At 37.3% G+C, this 14,130-nt stretch overlaps 1 protein-coding gene across 8 annotated transcripts in view; it reads left to right on the forward strand.

Annotated features, from left to right (window-relative positions):
• DYNC1I1 (dynein cytoplasmic 1 intermediate chain 1) overlaps positions 1-14,130 on the forward strand; it is a 278,647-nt gene that overhangs the window by 14,972 nt on the left and 249,545 nt on the right. For 4 of the 8 annotated variants that reach the window (XM_063099022.1, XM_063099024.1, XM_063099025.1 and 1 more), the window contains exon 4: positions 10,309-10,368. The exons of the other annotated variants lie outside the window; for them this stretch is intronic. In XM_063099022.1, coding sequence (XP_062955092.1) covers positions 10,309-10,368 — 60 coding nt within the window. The remainder of the gene's footprint in view (positions 1-10,308; positions 10,369-14,130) is intronic. 8 annotated transcript variants of the gene reach the window in all.

Here is a 14,130-nt window from a genome sequence, read left to right on the forward strand (position 1 = left end):
ACCTAGGTTAGTGTATTGACCTCATAAAGTTAACCTGGACACCAGGGTATAGGCAATACCTTGTCCCGAGCCTGATTCAAGGATGAAAACTTTCCAAATGATTTCAAAGATAAAGCATCTCCCAGTGTGATAACATATTGTTGACTCTCCTGTTACAATAATAACACCCATTCCATAACTTCCTTAACAGTATGGTCAGAAGGGGAGATTTCTCATGTTTGTCTTTGGTGAGAAGTGGCATCGGCGGGGTGGGGGGGTAATAGAATTAATTCCTATCTTCTTTTTTAACCATCTGTGATCTTAACCCCATCATTAAGTTCTAATCAATCAGGACATTCAAGCCCTCTCCCAATATTTTATTTTCAGTCTTTTATTACTGCAGAAACAATACCTGTGCATTTTATACAATTAGGAAATATATGCAAACAAAAATAAGAAAGTAAAACATATTTCCACCACTACAGACTAGCACTCTTAACACTTTAGTGTATCTTCTTCCATATAATATGTATGTCATCATATGTAACGATAAATGGCATCTTACTGTGCAAACTGCTGAACCTGCTTTTCTAATCAAGTATCTCTATTTTTCTACTTCAATATGTTTTATTTCATCTAATATCTACACTAACTTCAAATTTCCCCTATTGCCCCCAACATAATCCCGTAGTGTTTAAAAACGATGCCTATCATCCCAGCTATCAGCATTTGTCAACCAAAAACACTTATATCCATAGATTTTCTCTGGGGATGTGAGGCCCCTCCCACGGGACCTCAAATGCAGCAGATGGAGTCATGTCTTCTGAAGCACTTAACAGGAGAACAAAGGTACAAAGAGAATGGATTAGAGGTCATTCGGGCTTTCAGCTTCATGTATACTCCAGATTAGAATTCAGGGATAAAAGGACAGATTTCTGCAATCTTCATTAGGCCTGCATATAGTTAATATTTAGTTTCTGCCTGACAGAAAACTTTTGTGAAATTCAGATATTTGATATACTCAGCCTTTCCCTGGTCTACTGCCTAGTGAACTCTCAAGTAAGGAAATTAAATTGGCCTGGAGTAATTTATGAGTAACTTGTACTGGCTGTATGTAGTAACTTTCTTTTTCTGAGTGACTTCAGGAGAGGAAAATGTGCTCAGGGGCCACATAGGCCTAATATCCAACAGAAAATCCCCGGGAGTTTCATCTTGATTCATACTCAGATTCTCCAGGACTCTGGAACTATGTAAGCCTCAAAGGACTTTTCACCCATTTTAGTGAAAACATCTTCCAAATGCTCTGATGAATCAGAGGCTGAAGGAAAGGCATAAAGAAGGTGTTAGTAATGGTGAAAAAGTACAATAAAATAATGCAAGACTACAGGGAACACTGAATAGTCTAATAGAATTTTGTAATTTTATAAAATTATCATTATATAAACAGAAGTTAACAGGACAGAACCAGCTAATTGGACTTCAGGGAGACTGAAGTTGCCAATTCAAGACTGGTTAATAGTCAGTCTCTTCGGAAGTTAAAATAAGATTTACACTGTGGGCTTTTCTCCTTATGTAGCACATTAACAGATTAGTTAAAAATTTTTGATATCTTATCACTTCATCTTCAGGCAGAGTGTACTCTTTGTATCCTCATGGTTACAGTAACAGCGTAAGCATCTGTTTTAGCAACAGGTTGCTGAGTTTTCTTCTAGAGAAACTGCTTGCTTGACAGCAGATCTTCTGTGTGTAAGATTTAGAGAAAACTGGACTTCGCTCTACGACGGGAAGTCCTACATTTCTTTTTGAATCCAGTTCACATGGACTTACTTCTTGGCTCAGTGTGGCCCATAATGGAGCTGCATGTTAGGGTTCGAGTATTAGCCAACACAGGGAAGATTCTCACATAGTAAATTAAGAAAAGGGCTTTTTAAAAAGAGCCTGATATAAACATATATTGTATTGTTCAAATTTTCTTTCTTTCTTTCTTTTTTTTTTAAAGTGATGATCAGTAAAGGGATCTTAATCCTTGACTTGGTGTTGTCAGCACCACCCTCTCCCAAGTGGGCAAACCAGCCATCCCTATATAGGGATCCGAACCCGTGGCCTTGGTGTTATCAGAACCACACTCTCCCGAGTGAGCCACCGGCTGGCCCCTCAAATTTTATTTCTGATGTTTCTGATGTCAAAAAAATCTTCATCATCATCATTGCCAGTACTAAATAAGGAAATAATTGACACTGGGCAGTAAAACATTAACTCACTATTTAAATACCATCCTTCCTTAATTGACATCATGCTAATAAATGTGAGAGGCTGAGTGATATGATGGATTTTTAAATGTCTTTATTATTCAGTGTATTACTTTTGGAAATGGCACTTAAAAAAATAGATATTTGGCAATGACATTGACTAGAGATTTTCTTTTTGGCACTATGCTCACATTGCCCAAACTGTTTTCACTGTCTGATCAGTAACTAGTGACTTGTTTGACAGGGAAGATATGTGAAACAAGAGTTCAGAGAAACTGTGGGACTCAGGAGAGCTCTGTGTTCTGCCCTTGAGCTGTCTCTCCATCTGAGAGAGAACAGGGGGAGTGTGAAAAGTTGGGTTCCAATACAGTCTCTTCAAGGACTTAGTAAAGTTGCTAAGTTCATTTGGTAGAGAAGATGGCTGGGTCTTTTTTGATTCTCAACACAAACCAGCAACATGACCAGTGTTTTAAAGATGGGCTTTCCTTCTTCAAAGTGGAAGTGAGTCTGAAAACTCTCCTGGAACCATGTGGTGATGTCATGCCATAAAAGACTGAGTTTCTTGTGAGTGCTTTGGGGATATTAAGGAAATTAAGCAAACATGCCCTGATTTGCTTTTTCACTTTTTAATAAAGAAAGTAAAAACTATTTCTTTTGGAAGCAGCTTGCCCTCATACTTCACACCCATCTACAGAAAAGACCATTCATATGTTCATTCGTTCATCTACTCATTTAATAAACAGTTGAGAATTTATTGTCTATAAGACATTATGCTAGACCTTCAAGGAATATAAAAATAAGGAATTATTCTTACTTCTGAAGAGCCCCCATTTGGTAACGTGACAGCTTTAATTTGAAGCCATCTAAGAAAATGTTGCTATGTAGTTATAGCTCTCAAATATGTGTACTCGTAGAGATGAGCAATCATGTCATAACTATTATTCCCAAATCGTCTATGATTAATTTGTAGTATATTCACTTGAGACAAATGATTTTGATTTATTACTACCCTGCATAGAGCCTTGACACATATTAGGCATTTGGTAAATGTTTATTAACTTAAGAGTGTGTGTGTTTTTGTGTGTGTGGGTGTGTGTGTATACGTGCATGAGCATTCATGAACACATGCAGCTTGCAAAAAAACGGGGTGGGATGAGTGTAGGGTAGGCGTAGAGATGAGGACACGTGTAAAAGCAATGTAGTTCTTTGGTCCAGAAGGGACGAGGATGCTGGACAAATTGCCTGAAGGTGGAGTTTGCTTCAGGGGCATTATTCGCAGTAGCTATAGGAACTGAGAAACAAGGTGATGATATTCTCTCAAAAATAAGGCAGAAATCTACTTACTGGCTCAGGGCAGGAAGTCAGGTGGGATTAGCAGTGTGTTTGGCTTGATGCTGAGGCCCCTGGGGATTATAGCAGTGCTTGTTACATCCTGTGGACCATCTTCACACTTAATTTTAAAGCCTGATGCTGGGCTACTGCTGGGGTCAAGTGGATAGCAGATTGGCAAAGAGAACTGTGAAACAACAGGCTCACATACTTCTCTATTCTTGTCCTAAGAAGAGTCAAGTTGCTTCTAAATGAGGTTATTGAAGACCAATATATTTGGAGAGGAAGGCACTTGAGCTGGGCCTTCAAGAATGCACAAATTTTCGACAGGAAGAGATGGGACGAAGGCACTCCAGAAGACAGGATGCAGAGTGTGTGTTAAGGAGTCAGAAGAAAAAGCGATCAGAGTCTTGGAGACTAGTATGACAGTTGAGATAATTGAGATCCTTGGCTTCCATATCTGGAAAACAATTCATTAAACTCATCTGAGAGCTTGTTAAAAACACAGATACCTAGGCCACAGGTCTGAGATGAGGTCTGGATTTTTATAATACATTTTTATAAGGCTTTGGAGATCCGAAGACTAGTTTGGGGAATCGTTGGTCTGATTAAAAACAAACAAAAAAAACTGAAGGTCTAAACTAGGATGTGGAAGTGGAGAAGGAAAGAGAGATGAGACAAGGAAGGGTGCCATGCCTTTGGTGTGCAAACTGACATGTCCAACAGGCATGTGAAAAAGTGGGACTTGGAGCACAGTGGTGATGAGGGCTTTGGGATTATTGTTTGCCGATGATAAATGGACATCTATGCAAGTGTGTAGGATTAGAGTTAGAGGTGAGGGGAGAAGACGTAGCCCTGTTGAAGAATGCCTGTCTTTATGGGGATGGAAAGAATAAGAGCTCTGCCAAAATTACAGTCATAGTGGGAGGAAAAGAAATAAGATTGTCAGGGTCAAGGAAACTAAAAGAAAGAATATGCTAGAAGGAGCCACTAGTGATCAGAATCAGGATGATCAAGGATAACGAACTAGAATTGACCATGGGATTTGATGATTTGGAGGTTGTCATTGTCATCATCATCATCATCATCGTTTTTGTTATTTTTATTATTGCTTATGCTGCTTTATTTACATAGGCTGGGTTCTTGGGAGTAAAACCAGTCCTGGAGTAATTCTGTTTTTATGGTTCTTCCTACATATTGTCATATTGCTTCCTGAAAGAACCATACTAATTTAAATTCCATCAGCAAGGAATGAGAATGTCTCGGCCACATTGAAAGTTAGCAGTACAAATGACACAGTTCTTAACTACTGCCTCCCAGATATTTATTAGGCAATCTCTTTCTTATAGTTTTGACTATAAGTTTTGACCAGAAACAATAAGAGCAAAGACACTCTTAAGGGGAGAATGTTCAGGCTTTCTACTCTAAGGTCTAATAAACATGGAACAAAGAATGGAAACTACCAACTTGCTGTTGGTAAAAGCTAAACAGTAAGAAATTAACCACTTATTAGTGGGCAAGGTGTATACAACATAGATATCATGCCTTTCACTCTTAACTAATACTTTCAACAGATGGCAAAGAATTTTATTTTTACTTTTTACTTCTCTCTATTTAATAACTCAAACTGAGCAAATAAAATTGGGCCAATGAAGGGGGAATTTTATAAGTCGGATAGTGGTGAATTGATAAAAGATTTAAAATATGAAGTTCTATTAGTAGGTCACTGCTAGTTGAAGAATTTTGATGTTTTGTCTATTCCTTTTCTTAGAAAAATATTGAGAAAAAATATTGACCCTCAAATTGAAAACTAACTGTTACATGGTAGGCCTTTTTTGGATAAGATGCCAGAGCCTACATTGTCTGGCATGTTTAGGGTCCAATAAATGAGTGATTATTTTCCATGGTGTGGGAAGCTTCTGTACCTAGTATTGAAACAAGGTTGGGAAATGTGATCTTAAGTGGCATGTCCAGAACTGCCAGTCCAACAGTGGGATCATGGAACTGTCACAATGCCCGTTAGTCCAGAGTAAGTAAGGAATTATTGAGATAATCAGCATCTGTGCAAACAGCAGGTCCCCTATGAAAGAGATCAGAGGTTCTCCTTTAAGCCCGCAGAGAGTTTACCTAAGAAATCAGCTAAAACTGATCATAGAATAGAAATGCAACTCATAAAAATAAGCAAACAAACAAAGCCAGGAATGCTAGACAGAAATCTAATTGGCATAGTTAAAGAAAGATAGTATCAATCAGAAAGGGCTGGGTTAGTCATCCCAGGAATTAGAGAAAAGGGAGGTATGTATGGTCCTGGTGAAAGATGAAGGCATGGTTGGGGGAGGACAGGGGGAAGTTTAGTAGTTAAACATTCAGTTTCACCTGTTATGATCATTAAAACACTGCTGGTCATCTGGTTTCCCAGGAAGCTAGCATTCAAGGACAGAAGACTTTGTTGGGCTTGTATGATTTATCTGGCTGGCAATTATAGTTCTCATGATAAATTGGTAAATTGGCATGTAAAATATAGCAAAGTCTTATAAGACTTAGTAGACTATGTCAGCCGCCAAAGTCCAGTAAACTAGGCACTGATGAAAATGAGTTTATGCCCAAATCCTACCCTATCTTCAAGAATGAGGTCAATTAGAATCTATCTTATCAGAGGAAGTGTGTCTCCCTGCTCTGGTTTGCAAAATATGGTGAAAATACAGTCCAGTGCCTGGCTGGCTGGCAGAGTAAACACTCTGTGAAAAGAAATTATAACTAGCATTATTCTCAATCTTCCTTATGGCATTTATTTATTTTTTTAGCTGATATTTATTGAAACTTTAAACTGTGCCAGGCCCTGGGCAAGTGATGAGAACTATTTTCTTCCTTGTATATGTTGTTAGTATATCATTAGGCATAAATATTCATATTTCTCATTTCCTTTACTAAAATGTAAAATTCTTAAGTGCAAGTCCCATGTCCCTCAGCACACCTATGGTTCCACTTATATGGCATGTTTTACTTTCTGTCTTATTCTACTAAACTATTTATATATGTTTTATCTCTCCATAAGAACTGTAATTTCCTTGAGAATTCTTTTAATCCTCTATCACAGTATTTTACATATTAGACCCTTAATCGATGTTGATTAAATAAGTAATGAATGTCATTATCAAAAATGTTCACTCCCCTGCATGCATTGATTGGGCCATTCAAAAAATGACTAAAATATAGAACTAATTACTATGGTAAACAGAGTGATTTTGACATGAAAAGGATTTGTGATGGTATATTATGTTCCCATATATTTACTTACAATTTCACTACTTCTTTCATTTTATAAGCAAACTACCTGGCAAGACTTCAAACTGCCCAAGAAGCTGTGGGGAAACCATCATTTTATTTTCAATGATCCATTACTTGATGATTTTATAGTATCAGTCCGAGAAGAACCTTAAAGGGCCTCTAGGTGCACCCTCATTTTGCTGGGGACAAAAGTATACTTGCCTGATGACATAGGGGAGCTGCACCCAGAACACAAACTTCCCACCCACACCCAGACCTGGTTCTCTCTTAGATGCTGCTGACTGTGGGGGAAGCTTTTCTACAAGTTTGCACGGAAGGAATTCAGTGAACATTTAACACACATTCCTAGACTGCCCCTGGAAAGACAAACTACTTTTGCCCATTTAACGTATTGGCTTTAAGTTCCCTTTTTTTTTTTTTTTTGGAAGTGCATTTTGTTCAAGTCTAACTACCCCACAGATAATAACAGGAAAAATAAAAGGAAAATAAAACTAGCACAGTTGATAGCATCCTTGGCTTGATTCCTTACACCGAAGCTTGTTACTGACAATAACTATGATTTCTTTTAGTGAATAATATATGTGTGATGGGGACAGGATTGTTGTGGGATTAGTTACATATGCCACCTTTGTTGTTCTGACTGAGTAAATGCAAACTCCAGACTACTAATGTGTGGACTGCTTAAATGGGTGATTCTGATAGAATCACTGTTTTTACTTTTTAAGGGCACAGTGAGTTCAGGTGAAGTGAAAAAGTCTTTCCACCAGAAACCTCAAGGCAAACTGGGGGCAAAGTATCTGATCCCTCTCCTTAAAGAGCCAGATTCTGCTCTTCTGTCTACAGTGGGATAAATGCCCTTAAATTTGATCCCCAGAGATTTGTGAACAGCAAGCATGAATTACTTTAATGCATTCCATCACTTCCCTCATTTGAAATGAGGTGAAGAAATCAGTGTCCAGAACCAGGAAAAGCTGCCTTTCTTAAGCACAAAATGAGTCCAGAGCAGTGGTTCTGACTCCCGGCTGCACATTAGAATCACCTGGAGAACTTTTGAGACTACAAATGCCAGGGTCCCACCACAGACATTATGATTTAATTGGTCTGGAGGTGGCCTGGGCCTTAGGCCAGGCTTGAACAAATCACAAGTTTAGATGCTGATGTATTTGAGCATCAGTGGTGCTTTCTGTATGCTGACCACTGAAAGCAATAGTCTAGCTCAGTCATTCTCTAGGGGTGGTCCCACAGTCAGCCTGTAAATATAACCTGGGAACTTAACAGAAATGCAAATTCTCAGGCCCCACTCCTGATCTACTGCATCAGAATTTCTAGGAGTGGAGATCAGCATTCTGTATTTTAATAAGCCCTCCGAGTCATTCTGCTGAACATCAAAGTCAAGACCTTGCTACTCAAAGTATGGTCTGCAGACTGGCAACATCTGCACCTCTTTGTAGCTTGTTTGAAATTCAGAGGCTCAGGCCATCCCAGACCTATTTAATCAGAATCTGCATTTTAACAATATTCCCACATATCTGTATGTGCATTATAGCTTTAGAAGCACTGGTCTAAAGTGCTTCTCAAAACAGTGGTCAGTTAGCGCTCTCACCAGATTTCAGTTATCATCTTTCAGAGCAGTAGTTATGAAAACAAGAGCATGGCCAGAACTAATAATGGAAGCTGTGAAACTGCTTCCAATGCCTCTGTAGGAAGAACTAATATGAGATCTATCACACGGGTAGGACATTGATTCAAAGAAACATTAATACTAGATAGAGGGGTTTTAGTAGTAGTAAGAACAGCTACTGTTTGTCAAAAGGTCATTATATGCTGTATGGGTATATGCATCTAATCCCTGTAGAAAACCAAATATTGATCATTTATTCATTCATTCACTCAAGAAATATTGTATTATATAAGCACGTATGTCAGGCATGGTTCTAGGCATATCCCTATAATCTGGGAATGTAGCCTCCCCCGCTGTTATGAGGCTTAAGTCCACAGTCAAGCAACAAACAGTGGTAAAGAAACTGTATATAATAAAATCATAGGTAAAGGTGAGTGTAGTGAAGGAAGTAAAGCAGGGAAAGGAAGGTATTGAAGAGCCATGTCTGAGCACTTTCACTGGGTGTGGGGAGAGAGAGGAAGCCTTTCTGAGGAGGTCACATTTGAGCCAACATGTGAAAGAAGAAAAGTCTTGAGCCACTCAGATCTTTGGGGGAAGAGCATCAAGGGGTATACAGGGGTTGGCATAAAGTGAGGGAGGAGGATTGGTTAAAGAGAGTCAAAAGATAGCTGCGGCCAGATCACAAATTGTCTTATAAGCCATGGTAAGTCTTTACAGACAAGGAACTGAACAGGGCTTCTCAAACTTACTGTATCGCTTAGGGACCTTGTTAAACTGTAGTCTGGAGTCAGTAAGTCTGGGGTGGGGCTTGAGTTTCTGCATTTTCCAACAGCTCCCAAGAGATGCGGATGCTACTGGTTTGTAGTCCACACTTAGAGTAAGCAAAAGGGTACTGGGGCTGAGCACCTAAACAGCATGCCCAGTGTCACACAGCTGGTAAGTCACAGCGGCATGATTGGAATCACAGATGCCTGACTCCGAAGTCTGTGCTTTCTATCAGTTGCCTCCCAGATACCTCATACCTGATTCACCTGTAACTGATTATGGGCAGGAAATTTACAGAGCCTGCCTGAGGAAGGTCCTTGCGTTTATAGAAGAGCGCCTTATCCTCTTTTATTTTGAAGAAGAAATAACAAGGGAAATTGGATGCCTTGGTAACTCTTGATACTTTGTGTTATTTCTTGTGAAATATTTAAAAGAGGCAAGGTGTGATCAATACCTGACATCTTAGAGACAAATGATATTGTTGGTGACCATCTTGTTGTCCTGTATATAAAGAAATATGAAAATATAACCGTGAGTCTTGAAATCCAGCATATGATATTTGCAGTAACTAACCCCAGGAAGCCAGTTATTCACCAGGCTCTGCAGTCATACTACACCTGGCATAATCTCCCCAGAAGCTCATGCCCTGGCCTGTTTGCACCCTCACGTTTACCTCTCTTCACTGCATAGAAGATGCTTGGAGTTCCCATGTGTGGACAGGCTCTGGAGTGTCAAAGATACACACAGACCTTTACGTGCTGAAATTGATCAGGCTTCAGTTCAAAACAGAGCACAACAGAGGGTGGGGATGAATGGGTAGTTTGAATATTTGGCTCTGGGCCATCTTCCATGAAAACAACCATAGTTTCCAATGTCAAACTGATATTCGAAGTAAAGGATGGCTCCTCACTTCCTCTTGTTTGAAAGTCACTGGGGTGGGAGAGTTGAAGGTGGGACATGTTCTGTGTATGTGTTGTATATGCCATTGCTTTGATGAATGACAAGATTTGGTTTGGTTTGTTCTCCTCCCCTTTTGTTAATTCTCTGTGTTCTTTTTCCTTTGTGCTGCACGATTAGGACCCTGCAGTGGGACACAGACCCCTCAGTGCTCCAGCTGCAGTCAGACTCAGAACTTGGGTATATGTCTGCTCTTTTGTTACTCCTTTTATTATTTCTTTGCTACAGTTGTGTTGAAATGCTGGAGCTGTTGTTGCTATTGTTTTTCTCCCTTTTTTTTGAACTTCTAGTTTGATAAGTTTATTTCCTTTTCTTAGTTTTCCCTATAAAGCTGTGAAGAAAGTCTCTCTTTGTGGAAAACACCACAAAAAGATGGCTTTTGATCTCCCCTTATTAATTCCTATTATTGCAAAACTACACTCTCCCAAAGCAAAAATACAAACACAGACTCATACCTCAACTTAAAGGTGGGGCATACAATTTCTGTGATGGGAGATATGTTTGACTTTATCCTAAGCATCCTTCCCCTTTACTAACAACTTGCCTTAGGTTAATTTTTGTCTAAGATCAGTATTAAAATGCTGTGTCTTGTTTGTTTCCTTTCCTTTTCACTTTTGGGGAAACTCACAAGTACTTAATTTGAATTAGGTTTGAACAGATAGATTTCTGTTAAAGGTAAAGCAAATTTGTTGAGTACCTCAATTTTAAATCTCAAATATTTGATGTTGGGTAATCCTGAAGATCATTTTTTTCAGATGGCAGTTTATTGTTACTGGTTAAAAGATAACTTTACAGTCGAAAATTCATCCACAAAGAATAAAACTCACAGGCATATTCTAGAAACTTAGTTTATTTCTTTTATAGTATTGGAGTCACAGATGAGATATTTCCAGTAGAGTACTTGTATCATTTCGTCCTCAAGCTCAGGAGAACTGATTGTACATTTCTCTTTCCAACTTCACTTTCCATTTAATCAGCTTGAGATCAGCGGTAGTGGAAGTATTTACACCACAGAAATTGGAAATGTTACAAACCAGGGCTTGCCCACTTTGCCCCAAGCCTGTTGTTAAACATTTACCAACATACCACTGGATATCTTCTATATGTGAACAGCAGATCTCATTACTATATTTTATAAAACCATTATTTGTTCTTTCTAAATATAAGCTAATTATATACCAAGGAGTGGGTATTTATTTATTTATTATTTATTTTAAATTTCTGAGATCTCTAGACGTTTGTTTCTGGGTTTCTATCAATTTCAGTGCCTACTGTAGGTGTAAAAGGACTTTGAAGGACTGTCTGCCTGTTAGGTTAAATATTACCTCCCAGTGTCTCTTTGTATATACAAAAAGTTCTTGGCTGACTCATAGCAATGCTAAACCAAGGTAACTGATGCATTATTATTATTATTATCTTGCATTACTAAATTTTTGACGATTTAGTTATATAGTTGATTGTAGATTTCAATTTGTATTATTAAAAAACCAATACATATGGCTTAAATCAAGCAGAGAAACCATAAATACATAGTAAATTACAGTTCACAGGAACTTCAGAATGCAGTTCTTTAATTTTTTACTGTGTTAAAAAAGGAGGCGGGAACTGGCAGAGCCAACCTTATGCACTTAACAGATTTTTAGACAGATTGCAGAATTGTGAAATTAACTTGCTAATGTGAACAGTTAGGAATTTTCCCATTTATATCTGTTTTCCAAGCAAAAACTCACTATTCAGGTTAAACCTGTGCTTATTTTAGGGAGATGGCATATCGGTGGCTGCCATCTTCCCTACCATATTTTACTTCAGGGTGGTACCCAGTGAGTCAGAGAGAGACAAGGAGATAGAAGACTTTCTGTTTAGTGAGAGTGGTGTGTTTTTTAGTTCAGAGAATATTTGAGAGGGGAAATTATTTTAGCCATGTTACAATTTTAATTATTGCCTTAATAAAAAGTTTCCCCTCTTGATAGTCCTTATGTGCATGGTACATACATAATTTTATGTAGTATACTTCAGACAACAAGGTTTTTCTAGATACAGGTTTTGTTTTTCTTCTTGAGCTGTGGCATGGGATTAACTGTAGTCCATAGATTGCTCTGTCACTTGATTTAACAGTTTTAGTGAAGTATAATTGACATAAAATAAACTGCACATATTTAAACCATTCAAGCTGGTGAGTTTTAACACGTATGCACATCCATGAATTCATCACCACAGTGAAGGTAGTGAACATATTCATCATCCCCGAAAGTTTCCTCCTGCCCCTTGGTAATCCACACTCATGCTTTTCCTTATCCTTCCCCATCCGCCAAAACACCTGATCTGCTTTTTGTCCCTATACATTAGTCTGCATTTTCTAGAATGTCATATAAATGAAATTACTCAGTAGATACTCTTTTGATTGACTTCTTTCACTCAGAATAATTATTTTGCTATTCATTCAGGTTAGGTGTATATCAATAGATCATTCCTTTTTATTGTCGAGTGGTATTCCATCGTATGAATATATCAGTTTGTTTATCCACTCACTTTTCATACGCATTTGGGTTGTTTCCAATTTTTGCCAATTACAAATAAAACTGCTATAAACATTCATGTACAAATCTTTTTAGGGACATATGCTTTCATTTCTTTTGGGTAAATACCTCCAAGTAAAATGGCTGAATCATATTGTGGATGTACATTTAGCTTTTTAAGATATTGTCAAACTGTTTTCAAAGTGGTTTTATCGTTATACATTCCCACTAGCTGTGTGTATGACAGCTTCAGTTTTTCACATTATTGACAACACTTGGTTTAAATATTTTTTTTAAAAAATTATTAATTTTTTAACCATTATTAAAAGAATGTAGTGGTATCTCATTGTGGTTTTAATTTGCATATCCCTAATGACTAATGATGTTAAATATCTCATTACATGCTTATTTACCATTGAATATCTTCTCTGATGAAATGTCTGCTTTAAAATTTTATTCTTATATGTTGTTTTTGAATTGGATTGTTTGTTTTCTCATTATTGAGTTCTGAGAATTCTTCATATATTCTGGGTACAATCTTTTATCTGATATATAATTTGTAAATATTTTCTCCCAGTCTCTGACTTGTTTATTTAATTCTATTAACAGTGTCTTTAAGAAAGCAAACCATTATAATTTTGACAAATTTCAATTTACAAATTTGTTCTTTTATGGATCATGCCTTTTGTGACATAATTTTAATTTTCAATGATTCCTTAAATATTTGGCAGAATAAAATCCACTCCTGAAACTATTCAGGTTTAGGATTTTATTGTGGGGAAGGTTTTAAAACTACAAATTCAATCACTTTAATAGTAATGGTTCCATTGAGGTTATCTATATTTTCCTGAGTGAGCTCTGGCAGTTTATGTCTTTCAGCTAATAAGCCATTTTTATCTTCATGGCCAAATTCATTGGCCTAAAATTGTGTATAATATTCCCTTGTCATCCTTTTAATACCTGCAGAATCTGTAACCTCTCTGTATAAGTCTCTCCTTCCTAATATCAGTCAATTTTGTGTTTTCTCTTTTTCTCCTGAGGAGTATAGCTAGAGGTTTACCAATTGAATTGATCTTCTCAAAAGAACCAGTATTTGGTTTTATTGATTTTCTGTATTTTTCCATTTTCTATTTCATTGATTTCTATTCTTATTTTAATTATTTCTTTTCTTCTGCTTACTTTGTGTTTAATTTGCTTTTCTTTTTTTAGTTTCTCAACATGGAAGCAGAGGTTATTGACTTGAGACCTTTCTTCATTTATAATGTAGGTGTTTAGTGCTGTAAAATTCCTGTTAATTATTGTTCAGTGATATCTTGCAAATTTCTATTTTATTTTTGTCATTTTTATTTAGTTCACAATATTTTCTAATTCCCTTTTTTATTTCTTCTTTAACCAGTGAGTTGTTTGGAAGTGTGGTACTTAGTTT

Source organism: Cynocephalus volans, chromosome 6, assembly GCF_027409185.1.
Source record: "Cynocephalus volans isolate mCynVol1 chromosome 6, mCynVol1.pri, whole genome shotgun sequence".
Classification (NCBI taxonomy): Eukaryota; Metazoa; Chordata; class Mammalia; order Dermoptera; family Cynocephalidae; genus Cynocephalus; species Cynocephalus volans.